This window comes from Panthera pardus, unplaced genomic scaffold (genome assembly GCF_024362965.1).
Source record: "Panthera pardus isolate Hobbes unplaced genomic scaffold, ASM2436296v1 HiC_scaffold_24, whole genome shotgun sequence".
Taxonomy (NCBI): Eukaryota; Metazoa; Chordata; class Mammalia; order Carnivora; family Felidae; genus Panthera; species Panthera pardus.
This window is the reverse complement of record NW_026526810.1, coordinates 128,475,966-128,497,483: the sequence shown is the minus strand read 5'-3', so window position 1 is coordinate 128,497,483 and position 21,518 is coordinate 128,475,966. Positions and strand designations below refer to the sequence as shown.

Here is a 21,518-nt window from a genome sequence, read left to right as displayed (position 1 = left end):
GGGCTCTTTTTGGCTTCTTCACCCAGGTTTGGAGAAGTCTGCAGGCCACAAAGGCATCTCATCGTGGAAGGGGGTGTGTGTTTGTGAAGGGGTATGTATGGACGTGCATGTGTGTGTGTGTGTGTGTGTGTACGTGTATGGGTGTGGTGTGTGTGTATATGGTGGGGTGGGCTGTGTTTGCATATGGGTGTGTTTGTGTGTGTGTGTTTCGGGGACGATGCCTTCGGAAGAAGGGAGTCTGAAACTGCTACACTTGACTGAGAGCAGCCCCTTCCGCGGGGTGCGTGAGACCAGAAGCGAGCCAGGCAGCCCTCCCTTCTTAGGTTGGGACCTGTCATAACATTGTCAGCAGGGTCCAAGAGGGGCAGCTGGGTCCCGGCCTTTCCTGTCCTGGCCCTTCCCGCCCGGCCCGGCGTGCGGGCGGAGGCGGCTCCTGCGGAGGCCATGGCTCATGGCCCGAGCCCCCCGGAACTGTCAGCACAGTGCCCCGTGTAAAGAACAAGGAGTGCCTGCTGCTTGCCGGGATGGGGGCGAGGGGGGAAGGAGTCTCGGGGTGGAGAGCCCACCCTCCGACAGGCAGGAATCCCGGACATGGCCAAGGAAATCTCACCTCCCTTTCTCTTGGTTTTAGGAACCAGGCCTTGTAGGGAGTCGTCCGTGGCCATCTCTTCCCACACCAGGGTGCACATGCCTTACTTTGGTTTAGCGGGACCAGCCCTGGCTGGCTCACAGCGCTGCAGAGCCATGCTGGGTCCCGGCGAGCCTCTCTGGCCTTTCCTGAGCCCCGCGGGCATCCATTAGGTAGGAAGTCTGTGCAGACTGGAGAGCGCTGGCCGTTGCCGGCCAACAGGACAGCTCCCCGCTGACACCTTTCCAACAGCAGTGCTGAGAGCTAACAAACATTTATGGAGCACTTGCTGTATGCCAGATGCTCATCTAAGTGCTTGACCTGCATTAACGTATCTAATCCTCCCAACAGGCCTATGAAATGGACACCATTATTGTGCCCATTTTATAGACCAGGAAACTGAGGCACAGAGAGGTTAAGTGGCTTGCCCAAGGTCACATGGCTGGAAGTGGTGGGGCCTGGGTTCACTGAGGCATGACATCTCAGCACTCGGGCAGCGTCACCCTGTAGTGCCCTTTAGTGGAAGGATGGTGGGGGGAGGGGGGGAGGTAGAGCCATCTCCTGTTGTAGGTAAAACTCCAGATTCCACTGGGCTCCTGTGACTCCCAGACAGGCTTTGGGAGGGGGCTGGGGCAGCAGTCCAGGGAGTAGAGCGGTTGGGGGCTTAGCTCTAGTAGAGGAGGGGAGCAGACCGAGCCCACTTCTCAGGAGAACTTTTGGGACACTAACCCCTCCCCTTGCCATGCCCAGGCTCCTGGAATGTTCCTGTAGGGGCGCTGGGCCAGCCACCGGGTGCTACTTTGCTGGGTGGAGCCCCTATCCAGACGCCCTTTGTCCTGGGACAAAGCTGGTCTTTGGTGGGAAGCTGGCTGGGGCCATTGAGAAGGCCCTGGGGCTGTCTCCTGGCCTTGTCCTCAGTGTCCCTCTGGCCAGGCTTGCTTCCTGCCAGGCCCTCTGGGCCAACATTTCCCTCCAAGGCCCCAGGAACGCAAAGGGGTGTCCTAGCCAGCAGCCTGGCTTTAAGAAATGTCACCTCTTCTCCTGGCAGAAGTCCTGCAGATTTCCTACCCTCACCCTGAAAAGGTGGGAACTCTGTGCCCTCCATGCTTTGCCCATTTCCATGGGAGTTCCAGACGCATCTCTCCATTATCCACTCCTGAAGGCCCTTCATTCAGCCTCTTCTCCCCCGACCTGGACCCATTCCAGTTGATTTTTCAGACTAGCCCAAGATTGAATATTTATTAGGGAGAAAAGCCATGAAGCGGTGTGGGTTTGGGCTCAGAGATTTTTGCCTGTTAATATTTTCTGGAATCCCGATCCTGATGTCCCTCTCCCCCGTCCTCATATATTGATGATGAATGTAGGAATCTCACTTAACTCCCATCGGTGGCCTCATGGCGAGAGCAACACAGGATCTCACTGTAAGAAAATATACCCTCCACCCGAGTTTCCGGGCCATGCACGCCCAGAGTCAGAAATGACGCCCACCCAGCAGAGTCAGAGCCACTTGAAGCCCCTGGGAAGGAGTGGGCACAGGGGAGACATGAAGGAGACTGAGGGAGAAAAGGCCCAGGGGCAGAGGTTGGCTCAGAAACCATACTTCCACAAGCCCATCACAAACAAGGACACTCGTCTGACCCCTACACACCTGGGGGTTCCAGAAAGTGTCTGTAGCATCTAAATTAAGCGGGGCTCTTGGGATATGCTGGGTTAAAGCAAAATGAGACAGGCTTCTTGGAGGACTCTTGAGAACTTTTGGAACTCTCCAGGAGGAGGGAGGTGGGAGGCCTTTCCAAGCTGATGGGACCATAGAGCCTGTTTGCGGAGATAATGCCCTGCTGGGAATGCTGACTTAAGGGAAAGATGTCTGGACCAGGATATGGCGGAAGCAAATGGCGGTCCAGGCCGCAGCACCAACCAGCTGGGAGCCCATGGGCAAGTCACAGCTATCCCTAAGCCTCAGTTTCCCCACGTAATGGATCTCTTAACCCCAGGCCTAGCTTCTTCAGGGGACCATTGTGAGAGGGGCCAGAAACATCTGTAGCTGAGAGTGCTTTGTCCAAAGCGTAATGCGCCACGGGAGGAAGTGCTGGTTTGCATCTCACATTTCTAGAAGCCACCGTGGCTGAGCCTGACACCCAGAGTCCGTGAACTTGGGTTTCTCTCTGTGGTTTGTGAGCTAGTTTCTGCAGCAAGAAAAAAAGGGAAGGGAAGTTACTAGATTTGATCTCAGGGTGTTGTCTCTGAGCGGGCCTAATAATCCCACCCATGAAACTACCGATAACCACCTTGGAGACCCTGCCTCCCCTAAACTAATTCACCTCAGACTTTATTCCATAGGCAGCAGACTAGGCTCCAAGTACCAGTCCTCAGGCTGGGTTCCTAGAGGCTCCGGGGACGTTGGAGAAGGCAGAAGCAATCAATCACCAGGTTTTCAGAGATGGCCTTAGACATTCAACAGAGACAATACACAGCAAAGGCCAGGTCAGGCTCAGCCCCAGCGTTCCTGGGGACAGAGGTGACTGAGCTACGGCCCCACGGGCCTCAGATTCACCTGAGAGACAGCAGTATTGTGATATGGGACTGGGCTCCACAGCATGTGTGGCCTAGATCCAGAGGCTGTCGCCAGGGGCCTGGAGGCCTCCTGAACCAGCCAGGAGAGGAGGTCAGATTGGAGCCAGGCCAGAAAGTAGTGCTGGGAATTCAGAACCTCTGCGAGTGAGCAAGAGCCTTCTCAGAGCCTCCCACCCAGCCTTCCTGAGCCTTGTATGTATGGGAGAAATGGCTCTTGGGGTCAAATAGCCTCTGGAATGGTCTTCAAGTGGCCTGACATTAAGTGCTTGAGAACCACTAGTATGCACTTAGTTCGGACACTCGCCATTACATCACCGCTGCCATTGACACAACCATAACCATCAGCATCACCACCGCCATTACCATAACCGCCGCCGTTGACACAACCATAACCACCACCACCGTCACTTCCACCGCCAACTCCACCACCATTTCCACCCCCATTACTCTTCCCACCGCCCCAAGCCACCATGGCCACCACCAGGCGTCACCGTCACCGCCATCCTCTTTGTCACCTTTTCCATGTACCTCTGACCGCACAGAGGCAAGGCTGCAAAATCCAACCTCTGGCGCCTCAACTCTGCACCCCCAGGTATTCCTCTTCACAACCGCTTGCTCATAATCAGAGATCAACCAAAGCCTGACTGTACGTCTTACACAGGTTCTCCGCTCTTATTTGTCCCAAACAGTCCCAATTCATTATTAACAGCTGTTGTCCCCGCTTCATGATTAACAGCTCTCCTCTCTCACTCTCAATTGTGTCCTGGTGTGTACGACACACTGTGTGGTCCCCCTCATTAAGACCACCTCCAGCTCCTGATTGGCCCCCACAAGGACCAGCGGCCCAAGGATACTAACCCAGAACAGAGTCTGGTGGCCTGCCTGGAAGGACATGATGCACCTTCCCCTGCCATTGGTCATTAACGGGTGTCCCTGCCTCCCCTCCCAGGAAACCACTGAGAAAAGAGGAGAATGGCACCAGTGTTGCTGAGTATCCCATGACCTCCTCGCAGAGCAACAAAGGGGTGGACGTGAACAGCGCTGTGGTGTGAGTCTGCAGACCCCGGACTCGCCGGCCAGAGGGGCACATTGGTGGCATTAGTGGACACGGGAAAGCAGGAGGACACGAGCTGACTCTGGGCTTGTCCAGGATTTCCCAGGGAGAAACCATCCCGTTCCCAGCCTGCCCCTGGTCAGCTCTCAGGCCAGCTCACCTGCGTGCGGCAGCCGGGGCCGCACCGCCACACCCACTCTTCACATCTCTTCTCCATCTTGGACTTGATTTACTGTCTCCCAACTGCGCTCTGACAAAGGCAGGGAGTCTGTCTGTCTGCTGGGGTAGGGGGGCATCCTACCTTAGCCAAGAGAAAGGTGATCCAGGAGTCACTTGCCTGCCAGAAAACCTCTCCTCCTCCCCGGGAAGACTGCTCTCCATTCACCATGCGTCCCAGCAGAAGCCATCAGCACAGCCATGAGATGTCCCCTTCCAAAGGTGCTTCCCACACATGTCTGTCACCCCATCGGCGACTTGTCTTTAGTCTTCAGGGCCTGCCTCCTTTCTTCCTGTTCCCTCCCACACCCCCGGCGCCAGGCTCTTGACTTCTGACCCCTGCCACGGTGGGCTGTGAGCCCAGCCTGTAAGGTCCCCTCCTGACTGAGCAGACAGAGGGGCTCTTTTACACCCAGAGCTAGTGTCTGACCTTCCAGAGGCAAAACAAGTCACTGAACGCCACGCCAAGGACCCGGGAAGGACAGAGCCCCCTCTACCCACTCGCAGACTCATTTCCACCCCTGATCCTCGCAGGAACTGATGCCTCCTTGTGAGCCACACCCTGCCTTCATCCGGAGAGGCCACCACTCATGCCAAGCCCAGCACTTTGGGTTAGGCTGACCCGGCCTGGCGCTGGGTCTCCCCGATGACCCCCTAAGGCCCTTTCCAGGTACTCAGACCCTCTCCGGAGAGTCCCCAGCCTCTCTTCATCCAGAAGGAGGTGGTGTTCTCCCAGCGGCCCCCTTCGAATGTCTTGTGTTCTAAAAATGCTGAACCGTCCAGAGGGGTTGGTGGATGAAGGGAAGGAAGGGGAGGGAGGGAGGGAGAGGACCCTCCGGGCCTGGTGATCTTGGTCCCCCGGCCTGTTTCCCAGGTGGCCACCCGACCTGTAGGCACATCACTAGGCCCGTGGGGACAGAGGCCTGTGGTCTGGCATCGCCCGGATTGGGAGAACACTCCTGACCCCGTGGTTCCCTCACCTCCCATACACTTGCTCAGAAGGAAGTGGACACATTTAACGGTTCCGCTCTCTCTGTGTAGGAACTGAGCTAGGTGGACTCCGTCCACTTTCCAGACCACCAGTGTGGTTCTCTGAAGGGTATTTGGGCCACAGTGAGACTTTGCCATCCAGGTAAGCCTGACAAGACAGCAAACAAATCCCTGTTTGGGCTGAACCTTGGAAATCCACCTTGGGTTGGGAATCCCTTTGCCCATGGAGCTGTGTTCCATTGTGTTTCGGAGAGCAGAGGGGAGAAGGTGAGTTTGCTGTGACCCTCACCCGGGTCCTCCCCGCAGGTCAGCAGGAACAGGCTGAGGACAGGCCCAGGCCCATACCCTCCCAGAAAGGGCTCTGTTCTTCCTTTGGGTTTTCCTTCTGTGTGAGGGCCTGTGTTTGGTTTGGATTTGCGTTCCGCTTTCCCTGCCTACCTTGGCATGGCACGGTGCCACCGGTGGCCTTTGTCACTGCCTCGAGCTGGTGATAAAGGGCCAGGGGATGTGGGTCTGCAGCAAGGCTCTTTCCCTTACTGCCTGTAGCCTGCCATCGAGTCCCCTGCGTGTTCCCTGAACAGACACTCGGGCGGGACCCCAGCTCTATGCACACGGCACCTTGGGCTCAGAAGTGATGGGAAGACACCTTCGGTCAGAGGGGAAGGCCCTGACTAAGGGGTCATGACGTGATGGGCATCCAGCCTGGGGAGACCTCAAGGGAGGCAGGGCACAGCCCAGCTTTGCGCAACCCCACAACTCCCACCTTCCCTCACCCTGGCTGAAGCCTAGGAGGTTTTACAGTTGGCCTAACCCTCCAGCCGCAGGCACGGTTTCCCAACTGTGCACCCTTGGCATCCACCTCGCTCTAGGGACACGGCCAGGGCTCCACGAAAAGCTAACATTTGCGCATAAATTCCCCCCACATCGGGTTTGTAAAGTCTCCTCTCTCGGCTAATGCAAACCAAGAGAAGAACCCAGTTTTTAAAAACGAAGTCACACGAGAATTCAACCCCACAAACCTAGAACTGGCCATTTGGATACCGTCCTGTGTGCCGCAAGGAGGCCTCACTGGATTTTTCGCTTAAGTGACAAGAAGCATCTGTAAAACCACACCAACCTGGTCTTTGAAATCGGAACTTTTGTTTAAGGAACGTATCCGCAGCCCCTAAACGCAGACCAATCTTCAGGCTAGCCCAGACTTTGAGGTCGAGAAATGCACATTTCTTGTCTGCATTTTCTCAAATGGATATTTTTTAACTGTCTCCTAGTTGAGCCCGACTTAGAATGGCATATAGGATCTCCCAGAGTTTTTAGGTGTTATTTAGGAGCTTCTAAAGCAAGTTTTGGAAGAAAGACTAATAGCTATAAAAATATAGACATATATATTATATATAGTTATATATATATATTTAAAGAGATATCTATATCTATATAAAATTACTGTACTCTCTGAATCTGTACACAGTCTGACTTAAACAGCCCAGGTAGTATGGGATATCTAATGCATGAATGTAAATATCCTGAGATCTGCCTTCCTCGCAATGTGCCGTGTGCATACGGGGAGAGGGCTCTTGTCTCTCGTTCTGTCTCAACGGACAAATGTACAAGTGGTGCCGTCTTGTCCACCAGCGAGCCACTAATGTGGATTTTGTGCTGAGACCACGCAGGGAGCAGGACCGGCAGCACTTGGGGGGCAGACTGGATGCTACTTATGAGGAAGAAAGTACCATGCCTTTTTTATTTTCAATAAAAATACACTTATACAGATGATTATCAGCTGTCTTTTGTGGCAGGGGCCTGGTCCTGGGCAGTGGGGGGCATGGGAAGGAGAGAGTGGGCTGAGTGTGGGGTGTGACCCTTCTTTGAGGGCCCGGGGGGGACCTGCTTCATTTCCATATGGTTTCACCATAATACCCAAGACTGGCATTGATGGGGACTCTAAGGTCCCAACCTTGTCTCTCCTCCCCCGCACTCAGCCATCTTGATCCTTGACTCAGCTGAGAAGACCAACCCTCCCAGTGTGCCTGAGACTGGCAGGTTTCCCTAAAACATGGCACTTGCAGAAAAGTGCCTGGGTGGCTCAGTCAGTGAAGTGTCCCACTTCAGCTCAGGTCATGATCTCACGGTTCATGGGTTTGAGCCGTGCCATTGGGTTCTGTGCTGACAGCTCAGAGCCTGGAGCCTGCTTCAGATTCTGTGTCTCCCTCTCTCTCCCCTCCCCCATTTGTGCACGCTCTCTCTCTCTCTCTCTCTCAAAAATAAATTTTAAAAAAGTTTAAAAATTTAAAAAGAAAAAAACCCAGAAGTAACTAGGAATTTTCTGTGTTGCTCCTTCCATCCCCACCCTACACCTCCTAATTTAAAAACAAATGTCCTCCCTTCCAGACTCTGACACAGGGATAACAACATTCCAAACAGGGATTCCTAGAAGGGCAATGCCCTGCTGCAAAGAGAGGGGCGCTCTGATGGCGACCTTACAGGCTGGCAGATATTCTGCTCACGTGGGCTCGCGGCCTGGAAGTGAGCCCAGCCCAGGGAAGTACAGTCCCCGCCCAGGAACACGGAAGGGTCCAAAGGGTATGAGGTCGTTCTGAAGCTGCCCTCAAAGAGCCGGGCGGAGGAAGATCTGGTGCCTGGGCACTTGTTCTGTGGAGTTCCAGGTGATGCTAGCTTCAGTGCCACTGACTTCTGCCTGGAGGGTTGCCCTTAACCTTTGAAACAGGATATAGTCTCAGGGGCTCACGTGTTCTTTATGAGAACTTGCGGTTTCATTTTTATGCCAAACTCCAAAAAAAAAAAATGTCATAAGCATGCCTGGATCATGGGAATACACACAGAGATTTTCAGAGCCTGTATGTGTGTTCACAGCCCGACGGTGACAAACGTCATGGTGGGGGATGAGAAAAGAAGCCAGCTGGGCGCCATGGCCGGCTTGCCTCCCCTCTGCCAGGCCTCGGCACCCATCGTGCCTGGGCACTGCCTTGAGTGATCTCCCTTCTGTGTCCCCCCACGCTCCCCCAGCAAGCTCGTCCAGGCCCCGGGCGGCAAATCCCCTCATAGGCACCTGATTCCACGTGTGCACCTCCAGCCCCAGCTGTCCCTGTCATCTCCAGACTTGGGTTTGTCCAGCAGCTCACTTGCTGTGAACAGGCGGCTCATCGCAGCCCAGCAGGACTCCCAGATCCCCCTCCACTGCCATCTTCCTCAGCTCCACGCGTGGCCTCGTCGGCCACCACCGTGTCTCAGTGCAAACCCCGACAGGCATGCTTTATGCCTCTGTGCCTTGGGCCAGTGACCGATAAATCAGCAAGTCCTACCACCTCCCATCTCCACATCTCTGAGATCCAGCCACTTAACACAGCTCCCCCTACCCGGGTCCAAGCCACCGCCGCTTCCTGCCCGGACTACAGTGAGATCCCGACCTCGGCTTCCTGCTTCCACCTCTGTTGTCCCCACCATCAGCTCCCACAAAAGCTGGGGGAATCTTTACAAAACACAGGTCAAATCATACGTGAATTAAAAACCTGCCCATGGGGGCGCCTGGGTGGCTCAGTTGGTTAAGCGTCCAACTCCTGGTTTTGGCTCAGGTCATGATCTTGCAGACTGTGGGGTTGAGCCCCACATCTGACTCTGCGCTGACAGTGTGGAGCCTGCTTGGGATTCTCTCCCTCTCTCTCGGCCCCTCCCCTGCTCTCCCTTTCTCAAAATAAATAAACATAAAAATTAAAACAAAAACAAAACTTCCCACGACTTCTACAATTATAATAAAAGCCACACTCCTTCCCCTGGCTCACGAGGCCCTTCCTGACCTGCCCCTTGTTTCTCCCTCACCCCCAACCCGACCCCTCCTCCTGTTCCCCTCCTCTCCCTTGGCCACCCTGGCCTTCCTGCTGCTCCTTATGTGCCAGCTGATGTGCTTACAGTCACTCTTTCCCCAGTGATCACCTTGTGGCTTTCTTAGGCCCCTTAGTCATTCTCCCTTCTATTGCCTTAGTTTATTTCAGTACAACACTTCTCACCCCTAAGAACCCTTGCTGACACATGCACGCATTTACTGTCTTTTCCCTCCCACGAGAATAGAAGTTACCTGGGGTGCCTGGGTAGCTCAGGCGGTTAAGCATCTAACTCTTGATTTTGGCTCAGGTCATACCTCATGGGCCGCGTTGGGATCTGCACTGAGCGTGGAGCCTGCTTGGGAGTCTCTCTCTCTCTCTCTCTCTCTCTCTCTCTGTCTCTCAAGATAAATAAATAAACCATTTACAAACAATAGAAGGTGCCTGAGAACAGGGACCCCACTCTGGTGTTTGGTCTTATTCATTGCCGAATCTCCAGCCCCTCAAACATTGCCTGGCACAAGAAATATTTGTAGAATTAATTAACTGTGGGTTGTGAATGTAACACCATACACACAGCATAGAGAAAAAAATACAGCATTTTATTGCACATAACTTTCGAGAGTCTCCACCTCATTGTGGATGGGGGTGTGAGAGGCAGAAAAACCTGGATTTGCAAAATCAATGGGATTCAGGCCTCTTCCTGTTTAGTGGGTCTCTTTGGGCTGTCTCTTGGGTGGACCATCTTCCCAGGCCTGCTCCCTTCTAGAAGGCACCCAGGTGTACCCCTGAGCAGGTGCCTGGGGTCTCTGGCACAGAGGGAACCAAGCTCAGATGGAGTGGTTGAGGTCCTGGCAGGTGTTGGGGCCAGACTGGGCTGCTTCCCCTTCAGGTGACAGCAGGACTGTGCCTGGGCCCTTCTAATCTCTGAGGGTGAGCAGTCTGCCCCCACGGCTCCAGATACAAATGTCTGGGTTGCAGCAATCTCTTCTCCTGACCGTGGCCTCTGCCCAGCTTCCTGCTCTCAGCCCCAGCCACGGGGACCCTGGAATCTGTGCCCTCATGCAGGCTGGGAGAGGGTTGCCGGGGCTGGGGTGCAGACTCCTGTGTGCAGCCACCCCCTTCCCACCGAGGCTGCCCACGGCCACAGGCACTTGTGAGGATGGCATGCCACAATGTTGTGGGGCTCCCGGGTGCATATCCATCTGGGTGTTTTTACAACCTCCTCACCCCCATGAGAGAGGATGCAGACATGCCCGCCTGGCCTCTCAGCCCTGCCCTACATTTGTCTCCCTTTTTCTTTTGTCAACGATCCACTAGGGTCTAGGAGAGCTGGGCTCTCTGCTTCCTCCTCCGATCTGACCCGAACTTGCCCTACATCTGAATCTCCTCTTGGCTCATGCCATCCATGAAGCTAGACTGGGGACTGTGGTTTCCTGGAGAAGAAGAAAGAACATATCCATTTATTATTTTCAAAATACTATTCCCATGACAAACACAAAGACGTGTTCATACCATGTGAAGTCCAAATGATGACAGAACAAGCCATATGGAGGAGGATTTCCCAGTTGCTCATTCAAACAGAGGAACGTGGAGCCTTGAGTCACCACATGGAGCACCGCAGCGTGGGAACGCCCGCACTTGGAAGAATTGGAACCAAATTCCCATTGCAAGCTGTGATTTCATTTCAGCAAAACACCAGCTGTCACCTGGCATTACAGTCTGAAGAATAAATGGCTGCATGAACGTCGGGCGCTTAGCACAGAGCCTGGCATACCTAGGAGTCATGAGTGCTCCTTAAAGGCTAGCTGTCATTCTTGTATATGATCCTCTCTCTCTCTGCTAAGTACCTGACAGATATCATCACGTTTACTCTTCACAGAAAGACTGGAAGAGAGGAATTACCACCTCCATTTTGTTACCGATGAAACCAAGGCTTAGCAAGATCAAGTGACTTGCCCGTGGTCAGAGAACAGGTCTGCGGCAAAGTCTCGAACCGATCTGGCTTCCCGGCCTGTGTGCACCTGACTCCCCAGCCCTCGGCCCAGCGTTCAGCAGTCTGAGCTGCGGGCTCTGGGTACACCCCGCTGTCTGGAACTGGCCCGATGCCCCCCTCTGCAGAGCACCCCCATGCCCCCGCACCCCCAGCTCAGCGGGGGCCTGATTGTCCTCACCTGGAGTGTTTCTGTCCTTCATGCTTGATTACTTGCTGGTTCCTTTCTTTTCCAAGTGGCCACTTGAAGGAGCGGAAATCAGGGCGTCTGCCAGCCAGCCCCCGGGAGGCTCCCCTCTCCACCGGGCTGCTGGTGGGGGCCTGTCTGGGCTGCATAATTAAAAAGCCAGCTCTTTGTTCAACCAAATCCGAGGCTTCTGCCAGCGTCCTGTGCACCCTGCAGGGAAGAGCTGGTGCCTGACATCACCCGCTGACCTCCAGTGCTCTGAGGTGGGAGAAACCAGGATGGTGGCAGACCGGACAGACCAGCCCCAACCTGAAATGAGGTCAAATGGATGGATGGGTGGCTGTGGGGAGCGCCAGGGGCTCCAGCCAGTGGCCATGCAGGTGGGGGCCGAGGAATGATGCTGGGGGAGCAAGGCTACTATGGGCTGAGAAGACAGCCCCAAATCCTGCTTTGCCACTGGCTTGCGGAGGGAGCCCATAAAATGCGAGGTCAGGCTAAACTGGGTGGCGAACGCACACGCCTGCAGGGTGGGACAGGTAAACGCGTGAAGCAAGCCAGGCCCTGTACATCAACCTAGATGCAATAGGACTTTTGCTGAGAGGCTTTTGGGGTCGGCCTGCTTGGGAGGCAGAGGTCAGAGGTCAGTAATGGAGCCCGTGTGCTCCATCAAAGAGGTTTCAAACCAAAACGAGAAATGACAAATTGAAGCTCGTCAAACAGAACACGGGATGGATGGGCCAAGTTCAACCAGTTGTCTGCCAGGTGGTTACTTTTGGCCTACATTGTTCTACCTTGTTGGTCAGGTGAGTAGCAAAGGACTCCAGACATCATCGACTATCAGATTATGTATCAGAAAGAATCAGGGATTTAGGAGGCAGGCAGATCTGGCTCGAATTTTGTTCTACCTTCTACTGAGTGACTCCTACAAGTATTTGGTCTCTCTGTGCCTCAGTTTCCTCATCTGTAATATGGGGTTGATAGTAGAAGTGCCTTCCTCCCATCATGGTTGTGGAGACTAAATGAGATGCTGTATCTAAAGTGCCTGACATATAGTAAGCCTTTATATATGGCAGCTATGATTATAGTTAATTGGGGCCAGTGTCCGTAGGGCTGCGAGAACTCTCAACAGGCCTCCAATCTAAGAGTTCATCATCATGCTTTTAAATTCATACATTTTTATCCTTTTCCATAAAACTGTTATATTAAGTGGAAAACTATAAATGATATATTTTGCGAGCATAATTTTTCCCCCAAATAAATGAATTCCCAAAGCAAAGGGGAAAATGCCCTTGTCAGAAGATGCGATACTGGCTTGATGGAAATTTATGATGGATGATCAATAAACAGAGACACCAAGATTGAGCTGCTCCAAGAAGCCCTTAGATTTCTCTATCCCATGCTCTTAGCACATGTTAATCAAAAAAGCCCAGGAGCAGAAAAAGGTAAGAGAAATGAACATTTACTGAGTCTGACTTGGGAGTCAGACTCCATCCAGTCCTAACGTTATTACAGCTGGCTGCATGACCTTGGATAAATTATATAAACTCTTGTCCTCAGCTGCCTCATCTGCAAAATGGGAATAATAGCGTGGGGGGTGCACTAAGAGGAGAGAAGGTAATATGTGTAACGTGTTCAGTACCTAGTACATCCCCAATAAATGATGGCTCTTGTGGTTTCTCTTGGATCCTATTCAAGAGGCTTACTGCTTGTTGCTCCTGCCGGTGGAATGAACTGGCCAACCTTTCATGCATAACATTTCAGTCCCCAGAGGGATCAACTCTCATAAAAACATGGCCTGGTACTATTCCATTGAGTTCCAACCACTCCCATTACTGTCAAAACACTCAACCCGCCCGATATACATATTTGCATGTTAATTGTATTAAAGAAGTGTATGAAACAATCTGCATTGTCCAAATACCACCGGAGGCCCTTCGACCCCAGCTCAGGGAAGAGTCCTGGTGGATAACCCATCTTCTCCCATCCGATCCAATCTTAGCTGGCCTGTCGCAGCAAACGGCACAGTTGCTGCAACCGCTTGACTTCAGATGAGACTCTCTGGGAAGAGATTTGCTGAAAACACCCAGTGAGAGGCAGAATGATACGCTTGTAAAGGGAGGATACCCGGTGGAGACTGGACACCCTTGGCTAATGACCACGTTTGGCTCTCATGGCCTGTAGGTCTTGCTTCTGAGGGACTAGCGGAAGGAAAAACCAGGTGACTCTGCAGCTGGGAGCTGTTCCCTTGAGTGGTCTTCACAAGGCGAAGGCGTCCCCAGTCTTCCTGGCGGTCCATATCTCCCAAGTGCCATGTGAGCTTTCCATCACCCCTGGGAGATGGGTAGATATCTCCATTTTATAGATAAGGAAAAACAGAGGTCCACAGAGGTTTAGTATCTTGTCCAAGGTCACCCAACTAGTAAGAGGCATGCCGATGGCAAACAATCATGGGATCTATGCGTTTGCAGATTTTGGTTCATTCTACCCTTGGGAATCTCAGAATGTTCTGTTCACACTCTAAGCCAGTAGGATTCCATGGGGGAAGGAACACTGACTGTATGCCTTGACCCTCTCCAAGCCAATAGTTAACACTGGCCAAATCTGGATCAGGAAAAGTGTGTTGGACTCCCTCTGCCTTCTGTGGCTGCCAGACTGTCACTGGGGGCTGGGGGGGTGGTATAGCCGGAATCAACATGGGCAGTGATTGAGAGACCAGTCCTTGGCGTTAGCCAGCCTGTGGTCAGGTTCCAGCTTTGCCTCTTATTAGCCATGTGACCTTGGGCAAGCAGCTTTACTTCCCTAGGCTTTAACATGACAAAAAGAATAACTCATAACTTTTATTGAGTGCTTACCACATGCCAGGCACTGCTCTCTTTGCTTGCGTCCTTGTATCACCTCAACAACCCTATGAATTAGAATGTGCCATTACCCCCATCATACAGATGAGGAAATACTAGTAATGACATTTCAAAAGCCCTGAGGTGGCAGGAAGCTACATCCATGCAAAGGTTCAACGCGGTTTCTCTCAGTGGCCTTCAGCTAGGCCAGGGGTCAGCAGACTTCTCTGCAAAGGGCCAGATGGTGAATGTTTTAGGCTCTCAGGGCTGCACGTCTCTGTCCTACCTCTTCAACTCTGCCCTTGTAGCACAAAAGCATCATAGACAGGATGTACACGGTGGGTGTGACTGTGTTCCGATAAAACCTTACAAAAACAGGCAGTGGGCCCACCCCTGATCTAGGTGAATGGCTTCTCCTCTTACTTGTTAGGGCCAGTCCTGCTAAACTCCCATCTGTCCCCTCTTTTCTCCACTTTTTTCTTCTAAGAACCTGAGTCGGACTCACCCCGGGGGTGAAGGGGGGTGAGTGGCTAACATAAGGATATAAAAAGAAGATGAGGACACTGGGGAATGGGGGTGAGGGCAGTGTAGGTCAGAGAAGAGGCTTACTGGTCTCTCTAAACCAGTGACGTAGGCAGGGTCCCATCAAGGACAGTATTTGGGTCAGGTTGGCAGGAAGGTGAGTCACGGTTCTCAGGGGCAAGGAGGCAGACCTGGAGGAAAGGAAACATGTCTGGACAGTAGGAAGCTTTAGATGGGGGCCCAGTCAAGAGGGCTGAATTGAGGGCCCATCTCCGGCCCTTGGAGGGAGGGGAGGGGGGAAATGCAAATACAAAGGGACACTGAGCCCACTGAAAGAGCTGGAGCTGGAGAAGAGCCTGTGGAGGACTCTGGACTTTGTTGGTAGGATGGGACGGCTAAGATCCTGGCTGTCTGCAGCAGGGTGGGCTCAGGACTAGCAAAGGGTTGGGCTACAGCTGAGCCGAGATGGGGAAGTCAGTTAAACCCCTCACGGGGAAAGCAGCGAAGGCCTCCCGCTCTGGCCTGTGTCTGTTACCCGCTCCAGGAATCGCTGCTCAAAAAAAAGTCACAATTCAGCCCTTGCTGAGCCCACTGGGTGGCTCAAGAAAGACCTGTTGCTTAATCAAGTCCATTCAGTTCAACAGACATTAGTTAAACCCGTACTACGTGCCAGACCCTGGGGATAGAGACAGGACATAACCTCAAAGCTGTCACAGTTTACAAGTGAGAGAAATACACGCACAACTTTCTATACGAGACAGAACATTCACAGAGGCATAACCAAGCCCAACGGGGAGCCTTCTAGCTGGGGATGGCCTTTCAGAAGAGCTCATTCGGAAAATATGAAGCATGATCATTGCTATGTTCTTAATCTAGGAACCGAGTGGCTCCCTGCAAATTTTCATAGGGACGAAGCTCTCCCACCTTGTCTTTCTAGAACTCACGTGAAACACTTAAACATTTGAGGACTTGTTTCCCCCTGAGAAGCATGAAGAGATCGGACTTCCCAGCAGAAAAGAGAGGCCTCCTAAAAACCAACATAAAAAATAAATAAATACATAAATAAATAAATAAATAAATAAAATGGCCTCGTGCCCTCAGGTCCTTCCTGGAGAACAGACTTCAAGTAAATTGTGTATTTCTCTTACCAAAATGACCCGAAAGAAAGCCTTTCCTCTCAACAGTTGTACTTAAGTTTTAAGGGAAGTTAGAGGAGTTTTCCAAGTTTACAAGAAACGTATAAACTGATTTTAAAAAACCCCAGGCTCACAGAGATAATAAAAAATGCATTTAATAGCATTTCAATATACAGCTTAAATGTATAGTAAGTCTTCTTGTCGTCAGTGCATTACAGGGATAGAGAAGAGAAAGATCATTTGTGAATGCACAGTCAAATGCTAAGTAGGAGTGCTGATAAATCTTGGTGTTCTTACACTATTAAAATTCTGTTTTATGAAACATAACTTCAGGTGCAGTGTTCTGTGCCAGCGTGGGGAGTCGTCTGGTCCAGTGTGCGATCTACAGTTTTAAATTGAATTGTATTACAAGTATTAACAAAAGAATAAAATTTATTATTCACAAAACTTAAGTGGTTGTCATAAAGCTTACAAGAAAGTACAGCCTAGAACGAATGAGTTGAAAAATTAGTTTTAAAAATAATAAAACTTACTGGACAGTTTTGGAAAATGAGATTATAAAACAAAGAAAAAAACAATTGGCACAGGTTAACCACCTAATTTCTAAGTGCACTTTGTAATGGTCCTTGCAAGCTGCCACTTTTCCCAGGATAATGACAAAAAGCTTCAGTCAAGTGTCACTGGCTTGTGGTGACGGGTTTTTTATTGCATTGCCAAGAGTGGATTTTAAGAAAAAACACTACAAAGGTTTCAAAAACCCTATTTATTCTCTATCATCAAAAATAGCAACAGGGGGACTTATACAACTTTTCTGTGAGTACCCACCAGTCTATTTTTTTTTTCTTAAAAAAAATAGAAGTTAGTTAAAGAAAAATGATTTGGTTTTTTAAAAAATAATGTAAGGAAACACTTAATCAGATAGCCCAAGGAGTCATCAGAAATATGTGTAGCAAGAAAGCTTCATTGTTGGCCCTCTCTGGCCTTTGCACGTCTTTTACTAGACTAGAAAGAGAATGGACAGTACCAGTATGTTCCCCAACCTGCTTGGATCAAATTGTTTTGTTTTGAAACCCATTATTGCTAAACCAGAGTGTTGACACTGAGAGCCGAGGAGTCCACTCATAGAGGATAAAATTGAGAGGCTGCTTCCGAGGACTGGATCTCCACCTGGGCCATTTTGAACTGGGTGCACTGCAGCCACTTGCGAAGGGCCACCAGGCCGGCACTGCTCTGGGCGGAGCCCGGCAGCGTCCGTAAGCTGTGGTGGTTCACGTGGTTCTGAATGGCCTGGAGGCGAAGCTGGAGTCCGGCGGATAAGTGCTGTTAAGAAAGGGCAAGACATCTAAGTTTAGTTTCTTTCCTCCAAGTGGGCACGGTCAACCCAGGGAGCGCCGGCTTGGGCATCTTCTGCAGGCAGAACTCCTACGCGGTTCAAGCGCTGTCTGGCCTGAACAGGAAGGCCAGCTCTCCAATTTGGCAGCGTGCGGGGCAGGGGATGTGGGCAGGCAGCATGATTCTAAAGTCACTCTGGCCCAGATCCATCCCAGTAATGCCAATCCCAGCTTGACTCATCCATTGCAACGGGCACTGACAGCTGACACGTATTCTTGACCCCTGGGCGCTTATTCACCACGAGGGCCTGGGACAGCGGTGAAGGGCCTGGGCTCTGCAGCCAGCTCCCTGGGTTCAAATCCTAGCTCCTTTGTGGACAACCCTGGGAACAAGGTTTTCCGGGCTGCGTTTGGATTTTCTCATGGACAAACTGGGGAGAGTAACACCTCGTGGGTTTATTTGTTTGTTTTTTAAGGATAAATGAGTTAACGGAGGGTTTAGAACGGAAGTTGGCGCGTAATATGTGCTCATTACATTTTAATCATGGTTACAGTCTCCCTGTTTTCGTGTTAGCGCACACAGAGAAGCTAGGTCCAAAGCTCTCTGGGCCTCCTCAGAGTTCCACAAAGCAGGGGCAGGGGCAATCCAATGCCTCAAGGAGGAAGTACAAGTGACTGTTTTCATAGTAAAAGTTAGTGGGAGATAGGTCTTCGGCGGTGTCGGGGCCCCCACCTGTGGCCACAAACTGCACCAACACCACGAACAAGACCACGCCTGCAGTCACTGCAGATGGCTGCATTTCTCTCTCCGTGTCTGGGTACCTTGAGGTCACGCCCCCCTTATCTCAGCCAACATCCCTCCCCAACTCTGAGAAGAAATTCAGGCAGAAGGTTTCCATCTTCTGCCCCCTGCTTGCCCTGTAATCCTCACGCCGTAGACGGAGCCCAGGTTTGGGTGGAGCAGGTGGCTAAGCTCTGCCATCATAATGTCAGGTAACTTTACTAGTCATGGAGTAGGTTTCGCCCAAGTGATGACAGTGTGTCACTCGAGGCGGGGTCTGGCAGCGGAAAAGTCACTGGGACAGGGTCTTTCCCTTCCTGACTGCACCCCCCACCCCCAGTTACCCTTCTTTCTGGTCCTATGTTTCCTCATATGTAAAACAAGGGATGGGGCCAGATCCTTGCCCTTCTAGCTCAAGTCCATCATTGATTCAATGTTATCCTTCCTTAATAGAATTCTTCTTGTCACAAAAAGTCCATTTTAGGGGCACTTGCGTGGCTCGGCTGGTTGAACGTCTGATTTCGACTCTGGTCATGATCTCACAGTTTGTGAGTTCAAGTCTCGCATGGGGCTCTCCGCTGTCAGTGCAGAGCCCACATCGCATCTTCTGTCCTCCTCTCTCGGTGCCCACCCCCCCCAACTTGCACTCTCTCAAGAATAAATAAGCATTTGTTTTAAAGCCCATTTTATTTAAAAAAAACACAACCTTTTTAATGTTTATTTTTGAAAGAGAGAGAGAGAGCATGAGCGAGCAGGGGAGGGGCAGTGAGAGAGGGAGACACAGAATCCGAACAGGCTTCAGACTCTGAGCTGTCAGCACAGCTGACATGGGGCTCAAACTCACAAACTGTGAGATGATGACCTGAGCCAAAGTCAGACACTTAACTGACTAAGCCACCCAGGTGCCCCATAAGTCCATTTTATTTTTTACAGTTCATTTAAGTAATCTCTACACCCCATGTGGGGCTTGAAGTCACAACCCCGAGATCAAGAGTCATACGTTCTATTGTCTGTCTGAGTCAGCCAGGCGCCCCACAAAAAGTCCATTTTAGTGGCCAGGAGATAGCAATGAACACGCGTGGGCTCAGATCCCATGTGTGTCCTCTAAAGGTAGGGTAGGCCTGTGTTCTGGTCAGGAACTGAGCCTCGTCTGGACTCTGGGATCCCCCCTCCACCCACATCCTCATAGAGAACGAACAGGACGCACGTGGCCCCTGCTATCACCTCGGCCTGCACGGCCCTTACCTGGCCCAGTCTCCCACTTTATCAGCACTGGGCAGCCGAGAGCAGGGTGAATTCACCTTGCTCCATGGTAAGTGGAGCATCAGTGAGCCCTGGTAATGTCACGACCCTTCTCTGGAGGGGACTGGGCTTCCAGTCCACGAGGGATGACTTACCTTGGTATTTGACTGGATCATCGGCAACCACATAGGTATCAGCTGTGTGGAGAAACACAGAGGCCTTGTTATTAGCGGTCTCCATCCCCACCCCCATTCGCTTCCATTACTGCACAGGAAAGCAGAGCACACAGAACCCCTTTGACATCACAAAAGGGTGGGACCCTGCTGCGGAGTTATCCATTAACAGGAAAACATCTTTCTGAGGCCAGACCCTGCTGAGCTGGTGGCATTTGGAGGTTAATAAGTGCCCCATGAGTGCCTGAAACACACACTTTAGAGTAAATGACTGATTGTCTCTTGAAAGCGACCACACATGGGAAATTAAATGTGTATTTATTTAATTAAATCCTCACTTTCTTGAAACAGAATTTCCTCCACGGGATCTCTGAGATGGAGTCTCCGAGTAGGATGGCGACTCTATTTGCCCAGAGTTGTTAAGAAAATATCGCTGGGAATTGGTTGAAATGCTTCAGTGATGGAAAAAAAAATTAAGCCCCAAAGTAGCCGGGCTGTGATTTGGAAGGTGGGACACAGCAAGAGTGACTTGGGCCAGAGGTTTGTACAGCACAGGTCACATGCAGGCGAGCAGCGGGGTCCCTGCTCTGACAGAGGGCGAGGTGCTCAAACTGCAGGCATCTAGGGAGCCTCGCCCTTCTGCTGCCTCTCTGGCCCACCCTGAGCCCCTCTGCTGTGCCTTTCCTAGGAAGCCACATGGTGTCTGGCCCAAGGGCCTCCAGGAGCAGCTCCCCTCTCCCAGCTTTGGTTTCTCAGCCACGTTTCAGCCCTCTGGAATATAAGGCTGCCTTGTAAATCCACAAGTTAGGGACAGAAGACAGTGTTTCCCAAAGTGTGTCCCACAGGACTCTAGTTTGGTGGGTTTAAATGGGGGAGGGAGCACTGGTACAGTAAGTTTGGAGATGCTAGGTTCCTTATTACAGCATTGCTCAGATCTTTACTGTACTAAATATGCATCATATCACTTCACTCTGTTCCTTCCAACCCTCTCTACTCCAAATTCAACAGAGAAGTACAGTGTCATGGGTTGAATTGTGCCCCCTCATGGTCCCTACCCACACTGCTTCAGAATGGGAACTTATTTGGAAGAGGGGTCAATGCAGATGTAATTGAGTTAAGGGGAGGTCCTTCTGTGGTAGGGTGGGCCCCTACCAGTATGACTGATGCTCTTATAAAAAGGGGAAGATTTGGACACAAGCCAAAGAAAGCCAAAGACTGCCAATCAACCTCCCGAAGCTAGGGGGTCAGGATAGAGCAGATTCTCCCTCACAGCCCTCAGAAGGAACAACCCTGCTGCCCCCGACCTCGGACTTCTGGCTTCCAGACTGTGGGATAAGAAGTTTCCATGTTTCAGCTGCCTATTCTGTGGTGCTCTCACAGCAGTCCTAGCAAACGAATTCCAGGGCACACTCCAGGAAGCACAGCCCACAGCTTGGAGTGTGCCAAGGGTGAGGAGGTGTTAGGGATCCAGTTGATGCTGAAGCATGAGGTTCTCAGGAGGGGGGGGGGGGGTCACGAGAAACATGCTTAGTAAAGCAGAGGTGAGGCCCCTCATCGTCCACCCATGATGCCTTGGGAGGCCACATCAAGGGATTTGGATTTGTTTCCAAATCCAATATAACTTTGAAGAGGGAAGCCCCATTCACCATGAGTGGAGCTGTGTCCAGAAAAGTCACCGTGGCAGCAATCTGCAGACTAGGATGAGGAAGAGGATGGACCATGGAGGCCAGGTGGAGGCTGCCTCGATGGTCCAGGTAAGACCAGGTGTGGCTTCCAGGAGGGAGAAGGGTGGCTGCCTGCAGACACAACCTGAGAGGGTCTGAGGACAGGTCTTCTCTTTGGAGCGAGGAAAAGGTCAGAGCAGAAGGTGAGGTTTCTTTTTTTAATATTTTTTTTAATGTTTATTTATTTTTGACAGAGAGAGAGAGAGAGAGAAAGAGCACGAGCAGGGGAGGGGCAGAGAGAGAGGGAGACAGAATCCGAAGCAGGCTCCAGGCCCTGAGCTGTCAGCACAGAGCCTG

The 21,518-nt window shown here is 51.7% G+C and overlaps 2 protein-coding genes and 1 long non-coding RNA gene across 28 annotated transcripts in view; 1 reads left to right on the top strand and 2 right to left on the bottom strand.

Annotated features, from left to right (window-relative positions):
- The window catches only part of PRIMA1 (proline rich membrane anchor 1), a 62,470-nt gene extending 55,272 nt beyond the window's left edge, over positions 1-7,198 (top strand). For 2 of the 5 annotated variants that reach the window (XM_019462140.2, XM_019462139.2), the window contains exon 5: positions 4,152-7,191. In XM_019462140.2, the coding sequence (XP_019317685.1) occupies positions 4,152-4,254 (103 nt within the window). In that variant the 3' untranslated portion in view covers positions 4,255-7,191. Of the gene's footprint in view, positions 1-631; positions 802-2,968 lie in introns of all 5 variants that reach the window. The other 3 variants (XR_002083638.2, XR_002083639.2, XM_019462141.2) reach the window with 3 other exon arrangements.
- Positions 7,199-9,876: 2,678 nt separating this feature from the next.
- LOC128773058 (uncharacterized) lies at positions 9,877-11,036 on the bottom strand. The gene is made up of 2 exons (XR_008417305.1): positions 10,811-11,036; positions 9,877-10,731 (listed from the first exon to the last, which is right to left on the bottom strand). It is a non-coding gene; the product is annotated as an uncharacterized LOC128773058 (long non-coding RNA).
- A 5,073-nt stretch (positions 11,037-16,109) lies between these two features.
- The window catches only part of UNC79 (unc-79 homolog, NALCN channel complex subunit), a 266,834-nt gene continuing 261,425 nt past the window's right edge, over positions 16,110-21,518 (bottom strand). For 16 of the 22 annotated variants that reach the window (XM_019462133.2, XM_019462137.2, XM_053889744.1 and 13 more), the window contains 3 exons: positions 19,480-19,521; positions 17,138-17,290; positions 16,110-16,352 (listed from right to left, as the gene is read on the bottom strand). In XM_019462133.2, the coding sequence (XP_019317678.2) occupies positions 16,272-16,352; positions 17,138-17,290; positions 19,480-19,521 (276 nt within the window). In that variant the 3' untranslated portion in view covers positions 16,110-16,271. Of the gene's footprint in view, positions 17,291-19,479; positions 19,522-21,518 lie in introns of all 22 variants that reach the window. The other 6 variants (XM_053889747.1, XM_053889737.1, XM_053889734.1 and 3 more) reach the window with 1 other exon arrangement.